The sequence below is a fragment of the Anomaloglossus baeobatrachus genome, chromosome 2 (genome assembly GCF_048569485.1).
Source record: "Anomaloglossus baeobatrachus isolate aAnoBae1 chromosome 2, aAnoBae1.hap1, whole genome shotgun sequence".
Lineage (NCBI taxonomy): Eukaryota > Metazoa > Chordata > Amphibia > Anura > Aromobatidae > Anomaloglossus > Anomaloglossus baeobatrachus.
Genome location: NC_134354.1, coordinates 466,070,306 through 466,096,281, shown reverse-complemented (window position 1 = coordinate 466,096,281; position 25,976 = coordinate 466,070,306). Strand labels below are relative to the sequence as shown.

General features: G+C 42.8%; 1 protein-coding gene across 6 annotated transcripts in view; it reads left to right on the top strand.

Annotated features, from left to right (window-relative positions):
* Positions 1–25,976, top strand: part of AUTS2 (activator of transcription and developmental regulator AUTS2) — a 1,876,064-nt gene that overhangs the window by 1,832,399 nt on the left and 17,689 nt on the right. For all 6 annotated transcript variants that reach the window (XM_075336342.1, XM_075336339.1, XM_075336340.1 and 3 more), the window contains 2 exons: positions 8,308–8,337; positions 11,382–11,453. In XM_075336342.1, coding sequence (XP_075192457.1) covers positions 8,308–8,337; positions 11,382–11,453 — 102 coding nt within the window. The remainder of the gene's footprint in view (positions 1–8,307; positions 8,338–11,381; positions 11,454–25,976) is intronic.

The window sequence follows — 25,976 nt, the reverse complement described above, 5'->3', positions numbered from 1 at the left end:
CATTATTTGCCTAAACACAAAGTTATCTGGACCATGGCACCATGTTTTATCCAATGAATCCAATCTTCTTGAGAGCTGCTGCAAAAGCTTAGTAGATGCAACTATGTATTACATGGTAAGACATTCATTTGGATGAACATCATGTAATACTACATTTTCCCACCCATATTTTATAAAATCTCAAATCATAATATTTAAAAAAGAATTATAATATTATGCAACCATGTACTAACATATGCCATGTTCATGTAGCAAGAATTGAATTTGAGGTTTACTTCATTGCATTGTTTCTTCTTTACTGTAAGATATTCGGCTGTGTATAAATGAGGCATCTGATTGTCTTTGGAGTCTAGTATTTGGCAAGTTTCGTCACTTTGGGCCTCATGTTACATTATAGTTGGTGGAAAATTTTTTACAGGCATGCTAAAAGAATGACATTTCCTCGAAAATAAGAACTATCCTGAAAATAAGCCCTAGTAGGATTTTTGGGTCTTTTTTGAATATGCTTAAAATATTAACCCTACTCCAAAAATAAGCCCTAGTTGTGGTTCCATAAGTGTCCAAGCAGCTAAAAAAGTGAAAGAATACAGCAGGACTCTACGTCAAAGTAAGCAGGCATCCCCAAAAGAAAGCAGAAACCCTCAAAAGAAAGCAGTCCCCCCCCCAAGAAAAAATGAACTCACCAGACCCCAAACAATTACAGTTGACAAGTGCTGATGGTGGATGGGCTGTCCCATAGAGATCTGCATTGCTGTCAGGTCCCTTGTTGTTCCAGCTGCAGTGCACTGTAGCTCTCACAAACAGTTCTGGTACCAATATCACAAAACCAATCTTATTTAAAGGGTACGATGTTCATTGACTTCTGTAAAAACAGGTGTTTATGACTTTCAAATGTCCGAGATCTTTTTCCTAAATGGGTGGGTCTCATCAAATTAAGCCATACAAATGGACCCTGTATAGCAAGATTTCCAAAATATTCAGTTACACTCTATCCATAGCACAATGCAGTTCTATTCCTGGCAGTCCTATACACCATGTTCAGAGCACTGGTCAAGCATGTGTCATTTGTTTCAATTTAAACAAAGCCTTGAAGATCTCAGTTATCGAGTTCCAGAGCACCTTTCGTAGGATCACTGGGGGTCCCAACGATCAGACATTGTCCCCTATCCTAGCAAATTATTCTTATTAATCTTAGGAATAACTTTTTAAACCCCTGAATAACTGTATGAAATGTTAGTATAATGTTAGAAGACAATGACATTTCTGTTTAACATAAAACTGCTTAAGACACTTTGGTTTCTAAAAATATAATCGTTGAAAAATTGGTATTGCCAGCAAATCTGCATTTCTTGTCTCACAGGATAGACTGCAGCAAAATGTTGTGCTTTGTTTGTTTCCCTTTTGTCAGCTGTCAGAAACCCAAAAGTCAGGCCTGTCACTTACCATCAAATCACGTCCCAAGATGTCACATCATGTTAAGATTATCACACGTGAAGAAGGTTGATGTGAGATGTTTCGAAGGATATAATGAGATGCAATCCATCCTTTGTTGTGTGCTAGTTTTAGAAACCATATAGAGACGTGCACATACATATTCTGTATTACAGTATAAACCATGTGGGTAAATTCTGCCAGTGCCAAGGGTGGCACTACTTACTGCAGTAACTGTACATTGGTTGTTTTTATGTACATTTAGACATTAGAGCAGTGCCCAAAGGCCCAACAACAGAAGAGATGAGTGATCCTTTTAATTGCATCCCTTATTTAAATCTGAGAGTCTTATCTACTAAAATAAAGTAATCCAAGCTATACATTTTATTAAAATTCATCTTAAGAACAAAAATCAAGTAGCTGTTCAGTAGTAACTGGTTCATAAATGTTATTCCCAGTGGCCCAAATGATTTGCCGCTTCCAGATAGTACAGGTTAGTCTTGTATCCTCTAAATGACTCATCCTCAGTATCTAATTTTCCATATTGGAATATATGATATTTTAATCTATCCTTTATTAAAGGGAACCTGACAGTATGATCCATGGCCAGCGTGGTTCAGTCACTGGTTGAATAATTTCAGCCATGTATGTTTAAAATCTTTAAGAGCTGGCCTAGGACCAAGCCGCACAGGTGATTAGTCCTCAGCAGCTTCTCCCTGTCCACTGAAAATGATTGACTTATGTGTGCAGGGAGCGACCCATTACACAACGGGAGCAGGCTAGTAGTAACCGCTGACGACCGGCCCATTTGACTAGTTACCCATGCAACCTGGTTTCCAGTGGCATTGAAAGTGTGCTTCTCTCTATAGCACCCCAGTGTTTCTGAGTCAAACATACATGGCTGAAATCATACAGTGGGTGCCCAATAGATGCTGCCTGTGGCTTGAGCAGCATGTACAAGCTTTGAAGGAATTGTATGTAGGGGACGTATACAAATCAATTGGATATCTATTGGAAGTGATCCTATTTCACATCAATCGATGATAGTCTACAGGCATATTTCTAACCCATGCAATTCAGGTCCATCAACACGCTATATTGCATGCAATTAATGTAAATATAGATAAAGGTTGTAGATGTTGCTGGGCCTATTTGCCTGATGTGACCTGAATGATCACCAGTCAAATACAACAGTTATACTATTAGTAAGTACAAAACACCTAAAAAGGTTGTTCACTACTTTTACATTGATGGCCTATCCTAAGGATAGGTCATCAATGTCTGATTAGCCGGGGTCCAACACCTGACACCCCCACCGACCAGCTGTTTTCGGTGCCTGCAGCGTCAGCAGGCAGCTGGAAATGCTCAGTTCCGAAGCTGCTCCGTCTTCTGATAGCAGCCGCAACCAGGTACAGCATATCCGCCTCCTATTAATTTGAAAGTGAGGCAGATGTGCAGTACCCACCTCTATCAGTTGATGGGGCAGCTCTGGAACTAAGCATTTCACGCTACCTGATGCCACCGCCAACATCGAGAATGGCTGATCGGCAGGGGTGCATGGTAGGCCATCAATGTAAAAGTAGTGGACAACCTCTTTAATATGCAAATAACCACAACATATAAAAATGAGACAGTGGGAAACTATTGCAATTATAAGACCTTGTTCAGATAGACGTATGTTTGGTCAGAATAGCACCCTAACCAATCATAGTTTACGTGCCTGCGTACACTACTGTGGCCCACCTTATAGACAAGACTAGTGCATGTAATAGCAGGCAACTTCTATACTCATTCCCCATGGGTAGCTATTGGAGGTAACTGGACTGATTTTTAATACTCCTGCCTGAACTCGGCCTGTTATCTAACTGCTGGGGAGTATACCCTCTAGTTTGCTCTGGATCTGGGAATTTCATATTACATATTGAGAAGACAGTAGTAATAGGGAATAAGCAATTTCCTAATTTTTAAGATGGAGGAACCTGCACCTCAAATAATAAAAAGGTCATCCAGTGCCTTTTACTTCGACATCAGTAGGTGAGAGGTATTACTAACGTAGCATCCATTCGCCCTATCAGGACCATACTGGAGCAGCAGTCCGATTATTTTAGATAGGGATTAGGGATGATCGAATACTTCGATTATTCGGTTTCCCGAATATTTTCCGAATACCTCACCGCTATTCGACTATTTGATGTGCAATGTAAGTCTATGGGAAATCCGAATAGTTCCGAATAGTTGTTATTCTGGTTTCCCATAGACTTACATTGCGCATCGAATATTCGCGAATAGTCGAATAGTGGCGAGGTATTTGGAAAATATTTGGGAAGCCGAATAATCGAAGTATTTGATCATCACTAATAGGGATCAGTGCATCATACCCAGCAACCAGTGTTTTTTTCATAACTTAAGTTTGATTTTTTTATATATATATATATAGATATATATATATATATATTTATTTGCTTTTTTCTTTTGTTTGCTTCAGCACTTTATGCAGCTTTGTATTTTTTGGACATAGCTTTTAAATTACAAGTTAATTAAAGTAATATTTTCCAGTCGTTCAGCTCCACACACCAAGATATATGTTTGTGCCACATGTATTGGGCCGATGCTGGCATTGTCTCTGCACGGCTTTCTCTTCATTAGCCAGGGAGAAAACTCATAAACTGCTTTAGTTTATGATCAGTATCTAGGTTAGCATAGATATCTTTATATGTGCAAGAAAAAAGTTAGGTTTTAATCTAGATTTGGAGTCGGCATCAATTGCCTTTAAGGTAGCAGCCAATTCTGTCTTCAAAGCTTTGCAGCTTTCCCGGCGGTGATGGGGTGGAGAGGGGTTGTGCGTGAAATGCAGTATTTGTTGTTGTTGTAACAATACAGTCCCGTATTCCCAGAGCTGCTGTATTATTGAGAGTGCTGATGAAATATTGATGTAATTGGTGGATTGGAGTCTCTTGATTTCCAAGTCGAGGTTGAACAAACAGGAACACATATTGAAAGCTTTAGCTATGCAGACTAGACAATAGCAAGTGATATTTACATCCATTTTCTCTGTGTCAGAAATAGAGAATTGTTACTAAATAACCTTATCCTGGCCATGATTGATTAATTAACCCCGAGTCTGACTAGTTGTCCAGTATTTTTCACTGTCACTGCACATACATAGCAATGTAGCTACAATAATAGAAGTGATATTCATGAGAAAAATGACTCTTATTATTCCAAAAATCATTCATGTACATTGAGGCACTTGTATGTTTTAACAAGGTATCCATTCATAGTGCTTAATCAGTAACTGGTGAGAAAGATATAAAATCATGAATTACTAATGAAAGACTTTTTTGGTTATATTTAAGGCCACGTCTTACTAAGCAACATCGCTAGCAACATCGCTGCTGAGGCACGACTTTTGTGACGTAGCAGCGATGTTGCTAGCGATGTTGCTGTGTGTGATATCCAGCAACAACCTGGCCCCTGCTGTGAGGTCGCTGGTTGTTGCTGAATGTCCTGGACCATTTTTTAGTTGTTGCTCTCCTGCTGTGAAGCACAGATCGCTGTGTGTGACAGCGACAGAGCAACAACTAAATGTGCAGGCAGCAGGAGCCGGCTTCTGCGGACGCTGGTAACCACGGTAAACATCGGGTAACCAAGAAACCCTTACCTTGGTTATCCGATATTTACTTTTGTTACCAGCATCCGCCGCTCTCACGCTGTCAGTGCCGGCTCCCAGCACACATAGCCAGACTACACATCGGGTAATTAACCTGATGTGTACTCTGGCTAGGAGTGCAGGGAGCCAGCGCTAAGTGGTGTGCACTGGTAACCAAGGTAAATATCGGGTTGGTTACCCGATATTTAACTTAGTTACCAAGCACAGCATCACTTCTGGCTGGGGGCTGGTCACTGGTTGCTGGTGAGATCTGCCTGTGTGACAGCTCACCAGCAACCCGTGTAGCGACGCTCCAGCGATCCCTGCCAGGTCAGGTTGCTGGTGGGATCACTGGAGCGTCGCTTAGTGTGACGGTACCTTTAGTAATGAGCGAGCACAACCATGATCAGTACTAGTGATGAGCGAGCACTACCATGTTTGGGTGCTCAGTACTAGCGATGAGCGGGCACTACAATGCTCGAGTGCTCAGTACTAGTCATAAGCAAGAACTACCATTGCTCGGGTGCTCAGTACTAATGATGAGCGAGCACTACCATGCTCGGGTGCTCAGTACTAGTGATGAGCGAGCACTACCATGCTCAGGTGCTCAGTACTAGTGATGAGCGAGCACTACCATGCTCGGGAGTTCAGTACTAGTGATGAGCGAGCACTACCATGCTCAGGTGCTCAGTACTAGTGATGAGCGAGCACTACCATGCTCGGGAGTTCAGTACTAGTGATGAGCGAGCACTACCATGCTCAGGTGCGAGTGCAGCACTGACATATAATCCACTGTAGTGATCAAGCATTTTAGTGGATCAGTTATCAGAAGCAGGAAAAAACACAAAGAATTGACATGCTGCAGATTTTTTTCTAAACCACAATCTGCAAGGAAAAATCTGCAACATGTGCACAGTAAGTCAGGATTCTCATAGACTTTGCTGGGATGCATTTTTCCTTGCAGTATCGATTAAAAGCTGCAACAAAAAAAACAGTAAAAAAGCAACGTGGGCACACAGCCTAACATGATGAAGAAAAGATCTGGTTTGTTAGAGTTTCAATGCTGAAGTGAGGTTATTGGGAGAGGTAGCAGTTGGTCGACAGCCATCTAATGTGATTGTGGACTTTACTACTGCAAACTGATGTATTGAAAATAACACTAATACACTTGGCTGATGTGTGGGAAGGGGCTGTAAGGTGATGATGTACATGGCTGGAGATAATTCTTATGCTGCTCTATGTGGCGTTTTGTGTTGGCAACATAATCAGATAGTCAGATAGTCATAATCAGAGCTGCAGAGCTCAGTTTGTCATTTTGCATAACTTATTCATAGTATGTCGAACACACTAACTGCATAAAAAAAAACTTAGAGGACCAGTCACCCAGTCAAATAGGCCAGTTTTTCTCTATTTTTCCTGTTGCTTTTCTGAGTATTCTGTTGTTGTTGTTTTAATCCAACATATTGTTCAAGAGGTGTGGGCCTTTTCATTTACTGTAAATTTTATGATTTTTACCAAGGGGCGGTGCTTACAGTATAATTGTGCAGAGCAGCCAAAATATACCCCCAAAGAATCCTGTTAGGTACGTCCCCTTGGTAAAGACCATAGTAACTGTTCAGAGCAGCCGAAATACACCCCCCAAAGAATCCTGTTAAGTATGTCCCCTTGGAAAAGATAATACAAATTGTGCAGAGCAGCCGAAATACATCTCCTCAAAGAATCCTGTGAGCTTCGCCCCCTTTGTAAAGACCATAGTTTTTCTTCAGAGCAGCCGAAATACATCCCCCAAAGAATACTGTTAGGTATGTTCCCTTGGAAAAGATAATACAAAATGTGCAGAGTACCGAAATACACTCCCCAAAGAACAAAGAATCCTGTGAGCTACGCCTCTTTGGTAAAGACCATAGTTATTGTGCAGAGCAGCCAAAATACATCCTTCATAGAATCCTGTGAGCCATGCCCCCTTGGTAAAAACCATACTAAGTGTGCAGAGCAGCCGAAATACACCCCACCAAAGAATCCTATGATCTACGCCCCCTTAGTAAAGACCATAGAAATTGTGCAGAGCAGCTGAAATACTCCCTTTATAGAATTGTGTGAGCCACGCCCTCTTGGAAAAAGACCATAGTAATTGTGCAGAGCAGCTGAAATACACCCTCCCAGAGAATTCTATGAGCTACGCCCCCTTGGTAAATTGGTAAAGACTATAACCATTGTGCAGAGCACCCCCTTCCCAAAGAATAGTGTGAGCTATGACCCTTGGTAAAAACCATAGTAATTATCCAGAGCGACCCCACTTCCCCCCCAAAAGAATCCTGTGAGCTACGCCCTCTTGTAAAGGCCATAGAAATTGGCACTAAATAAAAAGGCCCATATTTCCGAAACCTTATGGCGGGCTAAAAAAATGAATAAAAATTGGAATACTCAGGTGAGCAGCGAGAATAAAGTTAGAACAGAACTGGCCACTTTTAACCCGGTGACAGGTCTTCTTTAAGTCAGTGTTAGTGGATAAAGGAACAGTGGCAATGGCAGTTTCAGCTGTGCAGCATTGTTAGTCTCATCTGATATAAGCAATAGACTGATTCTTCATATAAACCATGAAAAACAATTATTATATTTTTTCAGAACCACTTGCATTTGAATACAAAGCCTGAACACGTTTATTCATTAACTTATACACCATTGTGTTCCATTTTTTGTTTGAATTCTTACTTTTTTGTCGTCATTTAATTTCCATACAAAGCATTGTGTTTCATACAAGAAAGCTTGGCCTTGTCTAATACATTGAACAGCAAAAGCCCAATAAAAAAAGCATTTTACTATATCAAAACAGCAGCTGTCAAATGTTGGCAACGCGGCATGTCATACTTGTCAATGCCAAAACATCCCACATTGTATTTTAGAAAAAAAAAAGACGTGTTGTGGGAAACAAGCAAAGTGGCCTTGGCTGTCATACAAATGCGGAAAAGAATGGAGGACAATGGGAAATAATGATGGGCGCTTTAAAAGTATATTGTACATAATAGTGTGTGTACAGTATAATCTGGCATACGTAAAGTATACTATTTGTAAGCCATTGGAAGTTTTAAAATGCTTGTGACAATGTGCAAATGGACTAATTATTTTCTAAAATGTCTTAATTTGAATGTAAAATTTCTACATTGTGTTTCTAAATGTAATTGTCTGAGTGACAGGCGTGTAACCGGATTGTCATTTTCTCTTCACAGTTGACTGATCCTTTCAGGCCTATGCTGAGGGTAAGAGACTATTTTAACATTTCTGAGCATACTAAGCAAAGGTATATTAATCGATTTCTCATGTAGATTATATAACAGCGCGGATCATCGGTTAAAGGGGAATTATATTTATTTTTAAATATTTGTCTAATATTAAAAAGTGTAATTGACAAATATTTTTTTACTGTAACATATAAGGCTAGTTTCCCACTGCGTTGTGCGGCATGCATTACGTTGTGTGACAGATGTAACGGATGCGTTGCATATAGTGGCACAAGTGATGCAACAACGGAATCCGTTGTAGCTTTTTTTTCAGCAATTTACTCAATTGAGCATGCGCAGTTGTGTAAAGACGGATCCGTCACAGGAATCCGTCAAATGACGGATTCCGCCACCGTAGGATTCCATTATAAAAATGACGGACGCCGATGGAATCCAGCACATTGCATTTTTTTGATGCTCTGGGAAGCGCAGAAAAACGCTACATGCTGCGTTCTTTCCGCCTGGCGGATGCAATGCAGGATCATCAGTCGCAATGCGTCGTCCATACAAGTCTATGGGAAGCAGCGGAAACCGTGGTTGCGCTGTTTTCCAAAATGGCGGATTGCGACTGAAGGAAAAAAACGCAAGTGTGAAAGTACCCTAATGTAGCGGCGGTAAGTTTGTCAGACGTATGGGAGAACAATCACATTTGGTGCGATAGATCATAACATTAAGCTTGAGCAAAGTTTGCCAAATCATTGAGTAGATTCGATACTATAGCAATATTTGACGCAACTGGGACAATAAATTGAAGAATAGGAGTCAGTATTTCAATATTTACACTTCCATAAATAAAGATTTGTAAAAGAATTGTGCCTTGTACAATGCTATCAAGATGAGTTTGCACAGATTCACTCATATTTGTTATGTATAGGGTTTTTTTTACAGATAAATCTACTGGGTTCCCTTAATTTAGAGTTACATATTATGATACATACATAGAAATATTGAATTGTAAAGTATTAATAACTCCATTTTAGTTTGTACTCTTTCTACATTGCTGCAAAATGCTGAATTATTTTACAAACCCCATAATATCAACTTTAAGACAGTTTCACTTAACAATGTAAAGTGTTGAAATCACAAAAGATTAAACCATATTGTTCCATGCTGCATCATCTTAGAAAGGGCACCTATTTGCCCTCCAAATTTTGACTTCGTTCCAATTGTTACAAATGCTAAATTGTATTTAATGGCCCATTTACACGAGCTGATACAAGCTGTTAAAGGGAACTTGTCACTGGATGTTTATAATACTCACCTAACGGTTGGTCCAGAGCACACTGGTCGGATGGGCGTCTCCTTTCTCCTCTTTGTCCTCCTTCTGAAGCTAGTGTGGATGACGTGTTCTACATCATCTACGCTTGCCGACTTTGAGGTCCTGCGCAGGTGCACTTTGATCTGCCCTGAATAAGGCAGATCAAAGTATTGTAGTGCGCCTGAGTGGGACCTCAATGTCAGCTAGTATAGAAGACCTAGAACGCGACATCCACACAAGCTTCAGAAGGATGACAATGATGGCCGAAAGAAGAGGCGCGGACCCGGAGAACGAAGACGCTCATCCAACCAGTCTGCTCTGCGCCGACTGTTAGGTGAGTATTCTAAACATCCAGTGACAAGTTCCCTTTAAAGTCTGATCAGCTATCGGTGGTCGTTTACTGTCATATTTAGAGTGGCTGACCAGAAATCTATTTGTTGAATTCACTGCACTCTCCAATTCTATGATGCAAAATGTCCAAAAGTTATTTACTATATATGAAAAACGACAATGAAAACATTTTGTCCCTCCTGTGTCTTTATCCTAATTGTCACTATTATCAATACTTCTGCCCCACCGCTACCAGCATTTTCTATACCTATCATCCAATTGGAATGTGCAGTGATTTCTCCAGTATCTATAGAATTACGGTAACTGCGCACATCTCACTTGCACCTACCTTGATATTATCAACTGCACTCCAATATAAATGGATATAGAATTCTATGTATATCATTAATCCAATTGACCTGTTGGCATACAATGTCATGTTCTCGGCAGAGCATCACCTGTTTACACAGAATTAGAGATGAAGTTCGGTTCAGTGGGACTTTAGATAAAGTTCAGTTTTGGACCTGCACTTGACCTGAATAAGGATGATCGAATACCTCGATTATTCAGCTTCGCAAATATTTTCCAAATACTTCGCCACTATTCGACTATTCAATGCAAGTCTATGGGAAGCCCGAATAGTTCCGAATAGTTGTTATTCGGGTTACCCATAGACTTACATTGCGCATCTAATATTTACGAATAGCCAAATAGCGGCGAGGTATTTGGAAAATATTCTTGAAGCCGAATAATCGAAGTATTCAATCATCCCTATACCTGAACCCCACTAGAAGTCACTAATTGGAAGTGGTTGTTTGTTTGCCTATTTAGACAGGCCACTAGTCGAAAACCAGCGTTAGTAGGAAATGGACCATAAGTGAATTTGTATATAAACTGTCTAAACACAGAATGGTTCCACTCAGCAAATAGTTCATGTTTATTTAAGTAGAGAGAGGGAGTACGTTACTACTAGACATCTCCGGCGCCCACTTACTACCATTGAGAAAAGTAGAATCAAACATTTGAATTCAAACTGCCCTAACCTTCTCTCCTCCATCATATCTGTCTGGGGAGCATCAGGAGCTCTCCTTACATTATATGGTTGACCAATCCGCTGAATTTGGCAGGAGTGGCTGACCACAATATAATATGTACAGAGGCTTGCATGTGATGAGCTCAGAAAAAAATAATAGCAAAGCATTTTGTTGTACAGAGGAATCGTTATAGTCGGCCCACCTGTACAACAATGCATGACACTTCACACAAAAAGTCATGTGCAAAATCACAGTGGCTTCAGTAACGTAAGCGCTGCGTCAGCCATTCAGAAATAGTCCCTTGGCCATTCATTAGTTGCCGCCACAGCTGAGACCATATATTTCATTTATTGTAGTTGTACTGTGTATTGTTTCATATATGATTGTTTTATTTCATCTAGAAACCTGGAAAATGGTGTGCTATGCATGTTCATATCGCCTGGCAAATATACCATCATCAACAAAAAGTCAAGGTAAGTGTGGATTTAAAGTTCATTACCTACAGATCGCCTGGTTTCATCTAAATCATGATTATGTTGTATGAACTACCGGTAACAGGGGCGTGAGAATTTTTCTTAAGCTGGGATAGGCAGTATTCATGGGCTTCATTAGGGCATGGGCAGCATGGAAAGAAGTCCAGCTTTAAACCCATGGTTCCGTGTCCAGTTTTTGTCTTTGCACTTGTTTTTCCTCCCCTTCATCCAAGAGACGAAAACTTTTTTTTTTAATTATTATTCTATCTTTAAAGTCATTTTAGGGCTTTATTTTTGTAGCGCAAATTGTAATTTTGTGCGACAGCATCTATTTTACAATACAATATAGTGAAAAACCTAAAAAAATGTGAGAAAAAAAGTAATTACGCAATTGTTTTGGGGTTTTTTGTTTTTTTTTGGGCATTCTTGTATGATAAATATTACCTGCTCAGCACGATTACGGAGATGCCAGAGTTGTTTTGTTGTTTTTTAGTTATTTAATTGGTGAAAATACATTGAGAACTTTGTGAAAATAATATTTTGGGATTGTGTTGTTTTCCCAGATCTGTACTGCTGTGATTTTTTTTTTCCTTGAGCTGTGTCAGGGCTAGTTTTTTGCATGGCGAGCAAATGGTTTTATCAATACCAATTTGGGGTACACACTACATTCTGATCCATTTTTATTGCTTTTTCAGAGCGGTGTGGTGACCCAAAAAATACGATTCTGGAGTTTTGATTTTTTTTTTCTCATTATATTTTCTATTGTGTGCAATTAATTTTATATTTTCAAACACTAAACATTTATGGATGCAACAAATATTCTTTTATTTTTTAATTTTGATGCGTTTATTTTTTTTATATTTTAAAACCTTTTTTTCTTTATTTTTTTAGTCCTCCAGGGGACTTAAACCTGCCATCACTTATACTATATAGTGCTATACTATGGTATTGCAGTATATAGTGAAAATCTCCACTTTCTTACCCTTACAAGAGTATCAAGATGGTAGTAACAGGGGCCCAGGCTACCATGATAACCCATCTTTGCCCCTTGATCATGTTGTGGGGGCAAAGGCAATAAGATGCAGTGCGAGCGAGCACAGGAACAGGTCATTCCATGACACAGAATTTGACAGCAGCATTTAAATGATTAACAACCGCTATTGGAGCTTGTTTATGGCCACTATTGTTAGACATGGATTCTGACTATGAAATATAGCTAACAATGGCATACAGTAACATTATTTAGCATGTGAAAGGGACAGTTAAAATACCATTTCGGGGTTTAGTTATTTGTTTTTTTTGTTTGACCACTAGAAAGGTACCACTAATGTGTGCTCCCTGTGTGTAGTACTGTCTTCTACTGGTTCCAGCGCCTCTCTGGTTCCTCTTTGACACCTTGTGTCAGTAGTTCTGGCTAAAAATTTCAAATTTCAGAATTTGTTTTCACCACTAAGAGAAAAGTAAAACTATACATGTTTGATATCTATCAACTCGTACTGACCTGAGAGCTCAGTTTTACCATACAGTGAACATGGTGAATTTAAAAAAAAAGCCCCATTGTGGAATTTCACTTTTTTCACAGTTTCTCTACATTTAGAATTTTTTCCCCATTTTCCAGTACACTATATGGTAAAATGAATGGTGTAGTTCAAAAGTACAACTTGTCCCTTAAAAAAAAGTCTATAAGTGGCTATATTGATAGAAAAATAAAAGCTTTATGGCTCTCGGAAGAAGGGGAGGTAAAAAACAAAAATGAGAAATCAAAAATCTCCGGAGGGTGAAGGGGTTAAAGGGAATCTATCACCAGGTTTTTGCCACCTAATCTGAGAGCAGCATAACGTAGAGGCAGAGATCCTGATTCTAGCAGTGTTTCACTTACTAGGCTGCTTAGTGTAGTTTTGATAAAATCACTGTTTAATCATCAGTAGATTACCAAGGACTATTTGGCCTGCTGCCAGGTAGTTCAGCATGTTCTATAGCCCTGTATAACTGCTAGATCTGCAGAGAGAAAACATTGATTTTATCAAAATGACATAAGTGACACATCACTGGAATTAGGATCTCTGTCTTTACATTATGCTGCTCTCAGATGAGTTAGCAAAAACCTGATGACAGATTCCCTTTAAACTTAGTGTTATTGCTTGCACACGCTTTCATACTGGTCACTGGAAGTTCAACATGGCTCTTTATGGCAAACAATGATCTGAGGATTTGAAAAAAACAATTGTTGCTCTACATAAAGATGGCCTAGGCTATGGGAAGATTGTCAACACTCTCAAACTGAGGTGCAGCACAGTGGCCAAGAACATATAAAGGTTTAGCAAGACAGGTTCCACTCATAACAGATCTGTGCAATAATCATGCTGTCTAATGAGCATCTTGATATGTCACACCTACGAGGTGGATAGATTCTCTTGGCAAAGGATACATGCTTCCTAAGGCTTCTGCCACACGTGAAATTCACGCACGTGCCGAGAGACACGTATTTTCCCTGCGTGTTGCGTGCAGGTAAGTACGTGTCTCTGGTACGTGCGTGACACGTGTGTTCTACGTGTGCTATCCGCGATAGCACACGTAGAATCAGTAATTATTATACTCACCTGGTCCTTCCTGCTGTCCGCGCTGCTGTCCGTGGTGCTGATCCTCGGTCTCCAGCCCTCCCGTCTCCCCGCTGCTGCTGCTGCCAGGCAGTGAAGTGAATATTCAATGAGAATAATGAGCGGCGGTCGGCAGCAAGAGGCAGCAGCGGCAGAGACAGGAGGGCTGGAGAAGGTGAGTTAATGTTTTTTATTTTTTTCCCTGACATGTGTGTTTACTCCGGCGCGTGTCACACGGGACCGCATCCACACTACACCCGTGTGGTACGGGTGCGGGCCGTGTAACACCCGTGCTGCCGGAGAAAACACTGACATGTCAGCGCTTTGAAAATCGCACACACGTACAAACGCACACAGACACACGTTCCGTGTGGTTTTACGTGTGTGTGCCTGCTACCATAGGGTAGCATTGCTGTACATGTCTCCGTGCCGCCGGTACGTGTAAAAAATGACAAACACGTGCCGGAGGCACGGATGTGTGGCGCAGGCCTTAGACACATTTTTGGACAATATTTGAGGCCTTTTGTGTACATAGAAAAAGTCTTTAATCTTTGAGTTCAGCTCATGAAAAATAGGAGCAAAACCAAAAGTGTTGTGTTTATATTTTTGTTCATTGTATAAAACACTTCTTGGGTATTCAATTAAAAATCCATTTTGTGCCATAAGTTGCTGCTTTTTCGGTTTCTCACCACTTTTATAAAAGTGGATGAGGTTTAGCAAAAGAGAGGTTAACTGTAGCTGGGCAGATTTCTATCATTTACTCCAGATATTTGCATAAACTATAGTCCAAGTCTATAGGGTGCTTTACACGCTGCGACATCGCTAACTATATATCGTCGGGGTCACGTCGTTAGTGACGCACATCCGGCGCCATTAGCGACATCACAGCGTGTGACACCAATGAGCGACGATAAACGAGCGCAAAAATGTGAAAAATCGTTGCTCGTTGACACGTCGTTCATTTCCTTAATGTCGTTGCTGCTGCAGGTACAATGTTGTTCATCGTTCCTGCGGCATCACACATCGCTATGTGTGACACCGCAGGAACGATGAACATCTCCTTACCTGCGTCCACCGGCAATGCGGAAGGAAGGAGGTCGGCGGGATGTTACGTCCCGCTCATCTCCGCCCCTCCGCCCCTCCGCTTCTATTGGCCGGCCACTTAGTGACGTCGCTATGACGCCGAACGCACCTCCCCCTTGAAGGAGGGATTGTTCGGCGGTCACAGCGACGTCGCTGACCAGGTATGTGCGTGTGACGCTGCCGTAGCGATAATGTTCGCTACAGCAGCGATCACCACATATCGCTGGAACGACGGGGCGGGTGCTAATGCTCGCGACATTGCTAGCAATCGCTAGCGATGTCGCAACGTGTAAAGCACCCTTATGGCTGCTCATAGCTGATATAGATTTCAATGTGGTTTGATTTATCATTGACATATGGAACCCCAGTGTTAATAAATTCCCCCTTTTGTAACCATAAAGATTTTTTCTTTCATGTTTGTTTCCTTGATTGACTCTCCATTTCTAATTTTACACACAAGAATAGAATGATAATAATTGTGTTCTCGGCTCTCCTTGTTGGACTTCATTGTCTTGAAATAGTCTCATGTTATGTTTGATTACCTGGCACTGGAACGCAAGTTGTTATTTTATTTTAAGTGAGAATTTTTCCTTAGAGACTATAGTTACCAAATGAGAAAAACTATTAAAATAACTGCTAATCCACACGAGGATAGTAAATAGACTCCAATGATCACTCTGATGTTTTCCCTGAAGCAAGACGTTAAGTCAGCTACATCCATTCAATAAAAATAAGCATTGTTTTCTAAATGGCCCCTCAGTGTAGGGGCATAGATCTTGATTCCAGCTGTATTTTACTTACTGGGCTGCTTAATGTAGTTTTGATAAAATCACTTTTTAATCAGCAGGAGATTATCATTAGAGGACTACTTGGTGTGCTACAGGTAGTCCAGCATATTCATGAGCTCTGTATAACTGCTAGCACTGCAGCAGAGAAAACATTGATTTTATCAAAATGACAGCAAACAGCTCAGTAAGTGACACATTGCTGGAATCATGGTCTCTGTCCATTTAGCTGCTATAAGATGGGGTAGCAAAAACCTGGTGACAGAGTCCTTTTAAATAGGTTTTCCACTATTAATACGATCCCCTTTCTTAGATACAGTCATGGCCAAAAGTTTTGAGAATGACACCAAAATTATATTTTCACATGATCTGTTGCCCTCTGGTTTTTAATTGTGTTTGTCTGACGTTTACATCACATACAGAAATATAATTGCAATCATATTATGAGTACCAAAAGGTTATATTGACAGTTAGAATGAGTTAATGCAGCAAGTCAATATTTGCAGTGTTGACCCTTCTTCTTCAGGACCTCTGCAATTCTCCCTGGCATGCTCTCAATCAACTTCTAGATCAAATCCTGACTGATAGCCGTCCATTCTTGCATAAGCAATGCTTGCATTTTGCCAGAATTTGTTGGTTTTTGTTTGTCCACCCGTCTCTTGATGATTGCCCACAAGTTCTCAATGGGATTAAGATCTAGGGAGTTTCCAGGCCATGGACCCAAAATCTCTATGTTTTGTTCCATGAGCCATTTAGTGATCACCTTTGCTTTATGGCAAGGTGCTCCATCATGCTGGAAAAGGCATTGTTGGGCGCCAAACTGCTCTTGGACAGTTGGGAGAAGTTGCTCTTGGAGGACATTCTGGTACCATTCTTTATTCATGGCTGTGTTTTTCGGCAAGACTGTGAGTGAGCCGATTCCCTTGGCTGAGAAGCAACCCCACACATGAATCGTTTCAGGATGCTTAACAGTTGGCATGAGACAAGACTGGTGGTAGCGCTCACCTCTTCTCCTAATAAGCTGTTTTCCAGATGTCCCAAACAATCGAAAAGGGGATTCATCTGAGAAAATGACTTTACCCCAGTCGTCAGCAGTCCACTCCCTGTACCTTTTGCAGAATATCAGTCGGTCCCTGATGTTTTTTCTGGAGAGAAGTGGCTGCTTTGCTGCCCTCCTTGAAACCAGGCCTTGCTCAAGCAGTCTCCGCCTCACAGTGCGTGCAGAAGCACTCACACCAGCCTGCTGCCATTGCTGAGCTAGCTCGGCACTGCTGGTAGTCCGATCCCGCAGCTGAAACAGTTTTAAGATACGGTCCTGGCGTTTGCTGGTCCTTCTTGGGCGCCCTGGAGCCTTTTTGGCAACAATGGAAGCTCTCTCCTTGAAGTTCTTGATGATGCGATAGATTGTTGACTGAGGTGCAATCTTTGTAGCTGCGATACTCTTCCCTGTTAGGCCATTTTTGTGCAGAGCAATGATGGCTGCACGTGTTTCTTTAGAGATAACCATGGTTAACTGAAGAGAAACAATGATACCAAGCACCAGCCTTCTTTTAAAGTGTCCAGTGGTGTCATTCTTACTTAATCATGACTGATTGATCACCAGCCCTGTCCTCATCAACACCCACACCTGTGTTAATGGAACAGTCACTAAAACAATGTTAGCTGCTCCTTTTAAGGCAGGAATGCAATGATGTTGAAGTGTGTTTTGGGGGTTAAAGTTCATTTTCTTAGCCAATATTGACTTTGCAAGTAATTGCTGTTAAGCTGATCACTCTTTATGACATTCTGGAGTATATGCAAATTGCCATTAGAAAAACTTAAGCAGTAGACTTTGTAAAAATTAATATTTGTAGCATTCTCAAAACTTTTGCTTATGACTGTACTAACTCTTCTTTACTAACACTTTCCTGATATTTCTGCTTTCTACACTACTCCTGTTAGTTTATAACTAAGAGACTTGTAAATACTTTTATTGTTGTAGCTTTGATCCTTCTGGACCCAGACCAGAATCGGACCAACTGAGCAGGTATGTCACTGGTGGGGGCAGAGAAGTGAGTGAAATGTGATCTGGGCATGTGTGCCTAGACTGCTGTCACTCACAGACAGGCAGCCCCACCCGCACCAGTGAATTGCCCAGCTCAGTTGGTATGATTCCAGTCTACAGCCAGAGGGATCAAAGTTACAACAACAATAAAGGTATTTATGAGCCTCTTAGAAATAAGCTTACAGGAGCAGAGTAGATAGCAGAAATATATTAGGAAAGTGTGAGTTAGGATAAAACAAAGGGGATCACATTAATAGTGGAAAACCTCTTTAGCTTTTATTTGTCTGACTGTTGAAACACAAAAAATGTCTTGTTAGGCTGCAACTTAATGAGGATTTACATCTTAAAGCACAATCAAAAGGCAACCTGTTACCTAATTCATGCTGCCCAAACTGCGGTGCATGGTGATACACACAACAATCAGGGGTTTCACCACAACAAACAAGGGATACACCACCCCATGGACACTTAAACAATGTTGGGCCTTGGTGCTAGTGAAGAGATGATGGGACATCTCCTGCACTCACCTGCAGCTGCACCCTGCACTCCTAGCCAGTCCCTATACAGGTACTGCACCTGTCAATGAGCAGGATACCTGAACCCCTGAGAGACCCATTAATTACCCTGTTTAGTGAGCTGGCAAGTGAGGATTGCTAGTCCCACCGCTGCACTAATACAACAAGAGGGGAAGGTACAACAGACAGGAAAAACAACAAAGGATAAATCCCAATTTCACAGCTGCAGTCAGACAGCAGAACTGCAGCCTACACTGCTTCACACAACAAGGGCTCCAGTAGCTTCTTCCACCTCCAGGCCTAGCTTTAGAATGAATCAGACTAACCGACGCTCTCTACTAACAGATGTGACCATACATAGGGGAAGGGAGTGGTCACCAACCAAAAGCACCTGAGGCCCGGAGTCAGAAGTGGCTGGAATGTAAAACTGACATTAACCCTTTCAGCACGAAAGGAAAGGGAATTATGTTTACGGTGAGGAGTCTCAGATGTCAAAGAGAGACTCTGGCCCAGATCCTGTCACAAGTCTCTAGATGCAGAGAGACGGCTGTGACAAAAACACTCTATTTTTTTCTCTGAGAAACTATTCTTTAAAGATCTGCCCGGCGACCACAGCTGGTAACTAGATTAATCCTGCTCCTGCTGGCTTTTCACGGAGCCATACAAGGTGATTGGCAGGTCTCTCACCTTGATGGGAGATACCAGTCAATCACCTGGAGTGATACAGGGATCTTTAAAAGGGATTCTTTGAAAGGTCAAAGTGATTCAAAGAAAAATATAACTGACCCTGCATTCATGCAGCTAGGCTCAACTTCATGCTGTCTGTGGTTTGGGCAGTATGAATCAGGTGATAAGTTCCCTTTAACTAACACGTTACCAAGAAAATCTCATTATATACATGCAAACTTTGTTTTATATAATACTTGGATTAAAGACTATTTATGTAAAGTTGAACTCACTGTATTTCATAAGAATTGGACTAGTATCTAACTTGTATGGAGTTCGCCCAACTCTCCCACCATGGCAGTTGTCAAGGGAAAGAAGTACCAGGCATGATAATTTGACAAAGCTCAGCACTTTTTCCTGTGAAAGATGAGCTGCAGACAAAGGTGTTGCAGATGAATATTTTTTTCTCTATCATGAGAACACAAGTCTGTATGTAGGTGATTAAGGAGAGAGTACCTCATTCCTTTTGCCGATGACACATCCGTCACATGATCGCAGAGCACCAATGGGCAGTAGGAATGACACACTCCCTGCCAGCATGTGTTAAATGATGCTGTCAGAGATTGACAGCAGCATTTAAAAGGTTAACAGCCTAGGGCGAAGCTCCTCCCACTCCTGTTAGAGGCACATAATAGCTAATTTAATGAGCCATCATGTGTGGGGATTGAAGCATGCAAGCCCTCATCAAGGGCAAGGTCACTAGCCTTTACTTACATGTACGTCAAAGGTAGAGAAGGGATTAAATATATCTATTCTTACCTCTCAGACTAGCACCGCACCCCTGCTCTGAGCCCTGTGTCCCCCTTTGATCTCCTGACATAAACAATGCTACATGGTCACTGCAGCCAATCAATGGCCATGGTCTTCTCAGTGATATCAAAGTGCAAATACAGTGTTCCTTCTGCTTGAATATAATTGATGAGGTTTTAGATGACCAGCGGCTGCTGATTGGCTTCAATGGTTATTTGACATAGTTAATGTCAGGAGACTGGTGGGATCACAAGGCTGGGACCAATGGAACCGCCGGTCCGGGAGGTAAGTATAGACATTTTTATTATTGATGCAGCACTCTGGAGCCACTAATTAGGAGTTGCCCAATAGTGGACAACCCTTTTTTGTTCTCAATAGTAGGTAAAGATCCAGTGGAGTAGTTTATATTCATTAAGACCTGATTGCATATTTATATTGGCTTAAAAAAATTATACCGCATAAAATATTTTATGTTTGTTAATCTTTCCCATGGAGTCATTGGTTTGTCTTTAAAGGCATTACTAAATTATAGGTCAACAAGCTTTCGATGGCTAAATATGCCATTTTTCGTAATTACTAGTGATGAGCGAGCATGCTTGTCACTACTCGGTACTCGCACGAGTATCACTGTACTCGGGCTGCTCGGCGGGGACCGAGTAATCTCGCGATACTCGTGCTTTACTCGTGGTCTTCATTTCTGCATGTTGGCGCTCTTTTGAGAGCCAGCCCTCATGCAGGGATTGGCTGGCAGACCACTGCAATGCCACAGCCCTGTTAGTTGTGGAATTGCAGTGATTGGCCGGCCTGCACAGCGTCACCGAGCCTTTATATCGGCCGGCGCGCTGTGCTCTGCTCACAGCTATTCTGACAGTGAGTGTAGGGAGAGTGTCGCTGATTCAGGGAAAGCTTTGCGGCCCTTTATAGCTTTTTCAGTTGCAGGGCTGCAAACAGTGTGACCAAAAGTCCTTCTCAGGACTATTCTAGTTGTATACAGGCAGGCAGGGTATAGCCAGGTCGGAGTACAGTAGCAGAGTCCTTCTCAGGACTATTGTTGCTATATACAGGCAGGGTATAGCCAGGTCTGAATACAGGCTAGTGACCAAAAGAGTCCTTGTCAGGACTATTGTAGCAGTATACAGGCAGGCAGGCAGGCAGGGTAGTGGTGACCGTATACCAGCCTTCATATCTGGGGCTGGTGTACACAGTGTAAAACAGTCCAGATAGTGTCTGACTTGTCTGTACTGTAATTGTCGCTCCCCAAAAAAACCTGTTAGTAGGTTATTATTGCGTCCGTGCTTGGTTTTTAAAACCGCACGTGTGTGCCTGTTGGTGGCAGCGTACAGGTGCACTGGTGTGCGTTTACCAAACTATTATATAACGCACAAGTGTAGTGTATAATACACGTCAGTCAGCAGTGGCTGATAGTGTCAGAGTTCTTAATTTTTGCTCCTAAAACCTGTGTTAGGTTATTATTGCGTCCGTGCTTGGTTTTTAAAACCGCACGTGTGTGCCTGTTGGTGGCAGCGTACAGGTGCACTGGTGTGCGTTTACCAAACTATTATATAACGCACAAGTGTAGTGTATAATACACGTCAGTCAGCAGTGGCTGATAGTGTCAGAGTTCTTAATTTTTGCTGCTAAAACCTGTGTTAGGTTATTATTGCGTCCGTGCTTGGTTTTTAAAACCGCACGTGTGTGCCTGTTGGTGGCAGCGTACAGGTGCACTGGTGTGCGTTTACCAAACTATTATATAACGCACAAGTGTAGTGTATAATACACGTCAGTCAGCAGTGGCTGATAGTGTCAGAGTTCTTAATTTTTGCTCCTAAAACCTGTGTTAGGTTATTATTGCGTCCGTGCTTGGTTTTTAAAACCGCACGTGTGTGCCTGTTGGTGGCAGCGTACAGGTGCACTGGTGTGCGTTTACCAAACTATTATATAACGCACAAGTGTAGTGTATAATACACGTCAGTCAGCAGTGGCTGATAGTGTCAGAGTTCTTAATTTTTGCTGCTAAAACCTGTGTTAGGTTATTATTGCGTCCGTGCTTGGTTTTTAAAACCGCACGTGTGTGCCTGTTGGTGGCAGCGTACAGGTGCACTGGTGTGCGTTTACCAAACTATTATATAACGCACAAGTGTAGTGTATAATACACGTCAGTCAGCAGTGGCTGATAGTGTCAGAGTTCTTAATTTTTGCTCCTAAAACCTGTGTTAGGTTATTATTGCGTCCGTGCTTGGTTTTTAAAACCGCACGTGTGTGCCTGTTGGTGGCAGCGTACAGGTGCACTGGTGTGCGTTTACCAAACTATTATATAACGCACAAGTGTAGTGTATAATACACGTCAGTCAGCAGTGGCTGATAGTGTCAGAGTTCTTAATTTTTGCTCCTAAAACCTGTGTTAGGTTATTATTGCGTCCGTGCTTGGTTTTTAAAACCGCACGTGTGTGCCTGTTGGTGGCAGCGTACAGGTGCACTGGTGTGCGTTTACCAAACTATTATATAACGCACAAGTGTAGTGTATAATACACGTCAGTCAGCAGTGGCTGATAGTGTCAGAGTTCTTAATTTTTGCTCCTAAAACCTGTGTTAGGTTATTATTGCGTCCGTGCTTGGTTTTTAAAACCGCACGTGTGTGCCTGTTGGTGGCAGCGTACAGGTGCACTGGTGTGCGTTTACCAAACTATTATATAACGCACAAGTGTAGTGTATAATACACGTCAGTCAGCAGTGGCTGATAGTGTCAGAGTTCTTAATTTTTGCTCCTAAAACCTGTGTTAGGTTATTATTGCGTCCGTGCTTGGTTTTTAAAACCGCACGTGTGTGCCTGTTGGTGGCAGCGTACAGGTGCACTGGTGTGCGTTTACCAAACTATTATATAACGCACAAGTGTAGTGTATAATACACGTCAGTCAGCAGTGGCTGATAGTGTCAGAGTTCTTAATTTTTGCTCCTAAAACCTGTGTTAGGTTATTATTGCGTCCGTGCTTGGTTTTTAAAACCGCACGTGTGTGCCTGTTGGTGGCAGCGTACAGGTGCACTGGTGTGCGTTTACCAAACTATTATATAACGCACAAGTGTAGTGTATAATACACGTCAGTCAGCAGTGGCTGATAGTGTCAGAGTTCTTAATTTTTGCTCCTAAAACCTGTGTTAGGTTATTATTGCGTCCGTGCTTGGTTTTTAAAACCGCACGTGTGTGCCTGTTGGTGGCAGCGTACAGGTGCACTGGTGTGCGTTTACCAAACTATTATATAACGCACAAGTGTAGTGTATAATACACGTCAGTCAGCAGTGGCTGATAGTGTCAGAGTTCTTAATTTTTGCTCCTAAAACCTGTGTTAGGTTATTATTGCGTCCGTGCTTGGTTTTTAAAACCGCACGTGTGTGCCTGTTGGTGGCAGCGTACAGGTGCACTGGTGTGCAATTTCCAGAAACTTTGATATAACGCACAAGTAGTGAATATACACGTCAGCAGTGCACAGCATTGCAAAATGCGCAAGGGCATTGGCAAGGAACAAGGAAGTGGACGTGATGGTGGTGCAGGCAGAGGCCGAGGTCGTGGGCAAGCTCTAATTTCGCCACAACAAAGGGCCACATCTAGTCGCTCGCACGTCCTGTCCCAAATTCTTGGGGACCGCAGCAGTACACCGCTCTTGAACCAAGACCAGTGTCAACAGGTTGTTAGTTGGATAGCGGATAATGCTTCCAGTCAGATTGGCACCACCACAAACACTCTGTCTTCCACACGGTCAAGTGTCAGTAGCCGTGATACTGCACCGCACATTTCTGAACCTGATCCTCCTTCCTACCACCAGGCTGAGTACACGTCCTCCTCGGACATTAATGATCCCACACTTGGACACTCGGAAGAGCTGTTCACGTTTCCATTCACACATTCTGGCCTCTCGCCAGCTCATATTGAAGTGGGTCATGAGGAGATCGTCTGTACAGATAGCCAAATATTTGAGCAGCCACGTTCTCACGAAGTTGGCAACGTGTCTCAACAAGTGGTGGACGATGATGAGACACAATTGTCAGCAAGTCAGGAGGAGGAGCAGGGTGCGGAAGAGGAAGACGACGTGGTGGATGATCCAGTAACTGACCCAACCTGGCAGGAGGATATGCAGAGCGAGGACAGCAGTGCACAGGGGGAGGGAGGCGTAGCATCACAACAGGCAGTAAGAAGCAGGGTGGTGGTCCCAGGCAGAAGTCAGGCAACCGTTCCCCGTAACAACACGACGACACAAGGTGCCTGTACAAATGTTAGGTCTTCACGAGTCTGGCAGTTTTTTAAGTTGGATCCAGATGATTCAAAAAAGGCCATTTGCAACACCTGCCGTGCCAGCATCAGCAGGGGTACCAAAACTAGCAGCCTGACCACCACCAGCATGATCAGGCACATGTCAGCCAAGCACCCGACTTTGTGGGAAGTACAACAGAGTCGAGGAGCAGTGCTTGCTGATGTCACTGCTACGTCTTCGCTGGTTGTGCATGCGAGCCAATCCTCTGTCCATGCTGCCTGCGAACAAGCCTCCTCCACTCCTGCACCTGCAGTTGCCTACGCAGAAAGAACACCATCATCAAGCACGTCCTTGTCCCAGCGCAGCGTTCAGTTATCCATTCAGCAAACCTTTGAACGCAGGCGCAAATACACTGCCAACACCCCACATGCCACAGTTCTAAATGCTAACATTTCGCGACTGCTTGCGCTGGAAATGTTGCCTTTTAGGCTGGTGGAGACAGAAGCATTCCGTGACCTGATGGCGGCAGCTGTCCCACGTTACTCGGTCCCCAGCCGCCACTATTTCTCCCGGTGTGCCGTCCCCGCGTTGCATAACCACGTGTCACAAAACATCACACGTGCCCTGAACAACGCTGTTTCACCCAAAGTCCACCTAACCACAGACACGTGGACAAGTGCTTGTGGGCAAGGCCGCTACATCTCGTTGACGGCACACTGGGTTAATATTGTGGAAGCTGGGACCCAGTCTGAGCGAGGGACGGAACACGTCCTTCCCACACCAAGGTTTGCAGGCCCTACCTCAGTCAGTGTTTCACCCACACTCTACAGCTCCGGAATGTCATGCTCTTCAGCCTCCTCCTCCTCCTGCGCATCCTCATCCACTGTGCCCTCCACACCAGTCACAAGCTGGAAGCACTGCAGCACTGCCTCGGCGAAGCGGCAACAGGCTGTGCTGAAGCTAATCTGCATAGGTGACAAACCCCACAATGCAGAAGAGCTGTGGACAGCTCTGAAACAGCAGGCAGATCACTGGCTCACACCTCTGAACCTAAAGCCAGGAAAGGTCGTTTGTGACAATGGCCGGAACCTGGTGGCGGCTTTGAGGCGAGGCCAGCTGACACATGTTCCATGCGTGGCCCATGTGCTCAACCTCGTGGTTCAGCGGTTTATAAAGTCATACCCAGAGCTGTCTGATCTGCTGGTAAAAGTTCGCCGCCTGTCTGCACATTTTCGAAAGTCACCTACTGCTTCAGCCGGCCTTGCCGGCTTTCAGCGCCGTTTGCATCTTCCGGCTCACAGACTGGTGTGTGATGTCCCCACGCGTTGGAATTCAACTCTGCACATGTTGGTCAGGATATGTGAGCAGAAGAGGGCAGTTGTTGAGTACCTGCATCACCTAAGCCGTCGGGAAATGGGTCAAACTCCACACATAACACCTGAGGAGTGGAGATGGATGTCAGACCTATGTACCATCCTCCAAAACTTTGAGGACTCCACCAAGATGGTGAGTGGTGATGACGCCATTATTAGCGTCACCATACCGCTACTCTGCCTTCTAAAACGGTCCCTTTTGAAAAACAAACATGATGCATTGCAGGCGGAGCGCGATGAGTTGCAGCAAGAAACAGTAGTGGGTGTGGGTGATAACACACAGCCCAGCCTCGTCTCATCACAACGTGCAGTGGAGGACTATGACGAGGAGGAGGATGAAGACATGGAGCAACTCTCCGGCCAAATTGAGGATATGACATGCACACCAGTCATATCCTCGATTCAG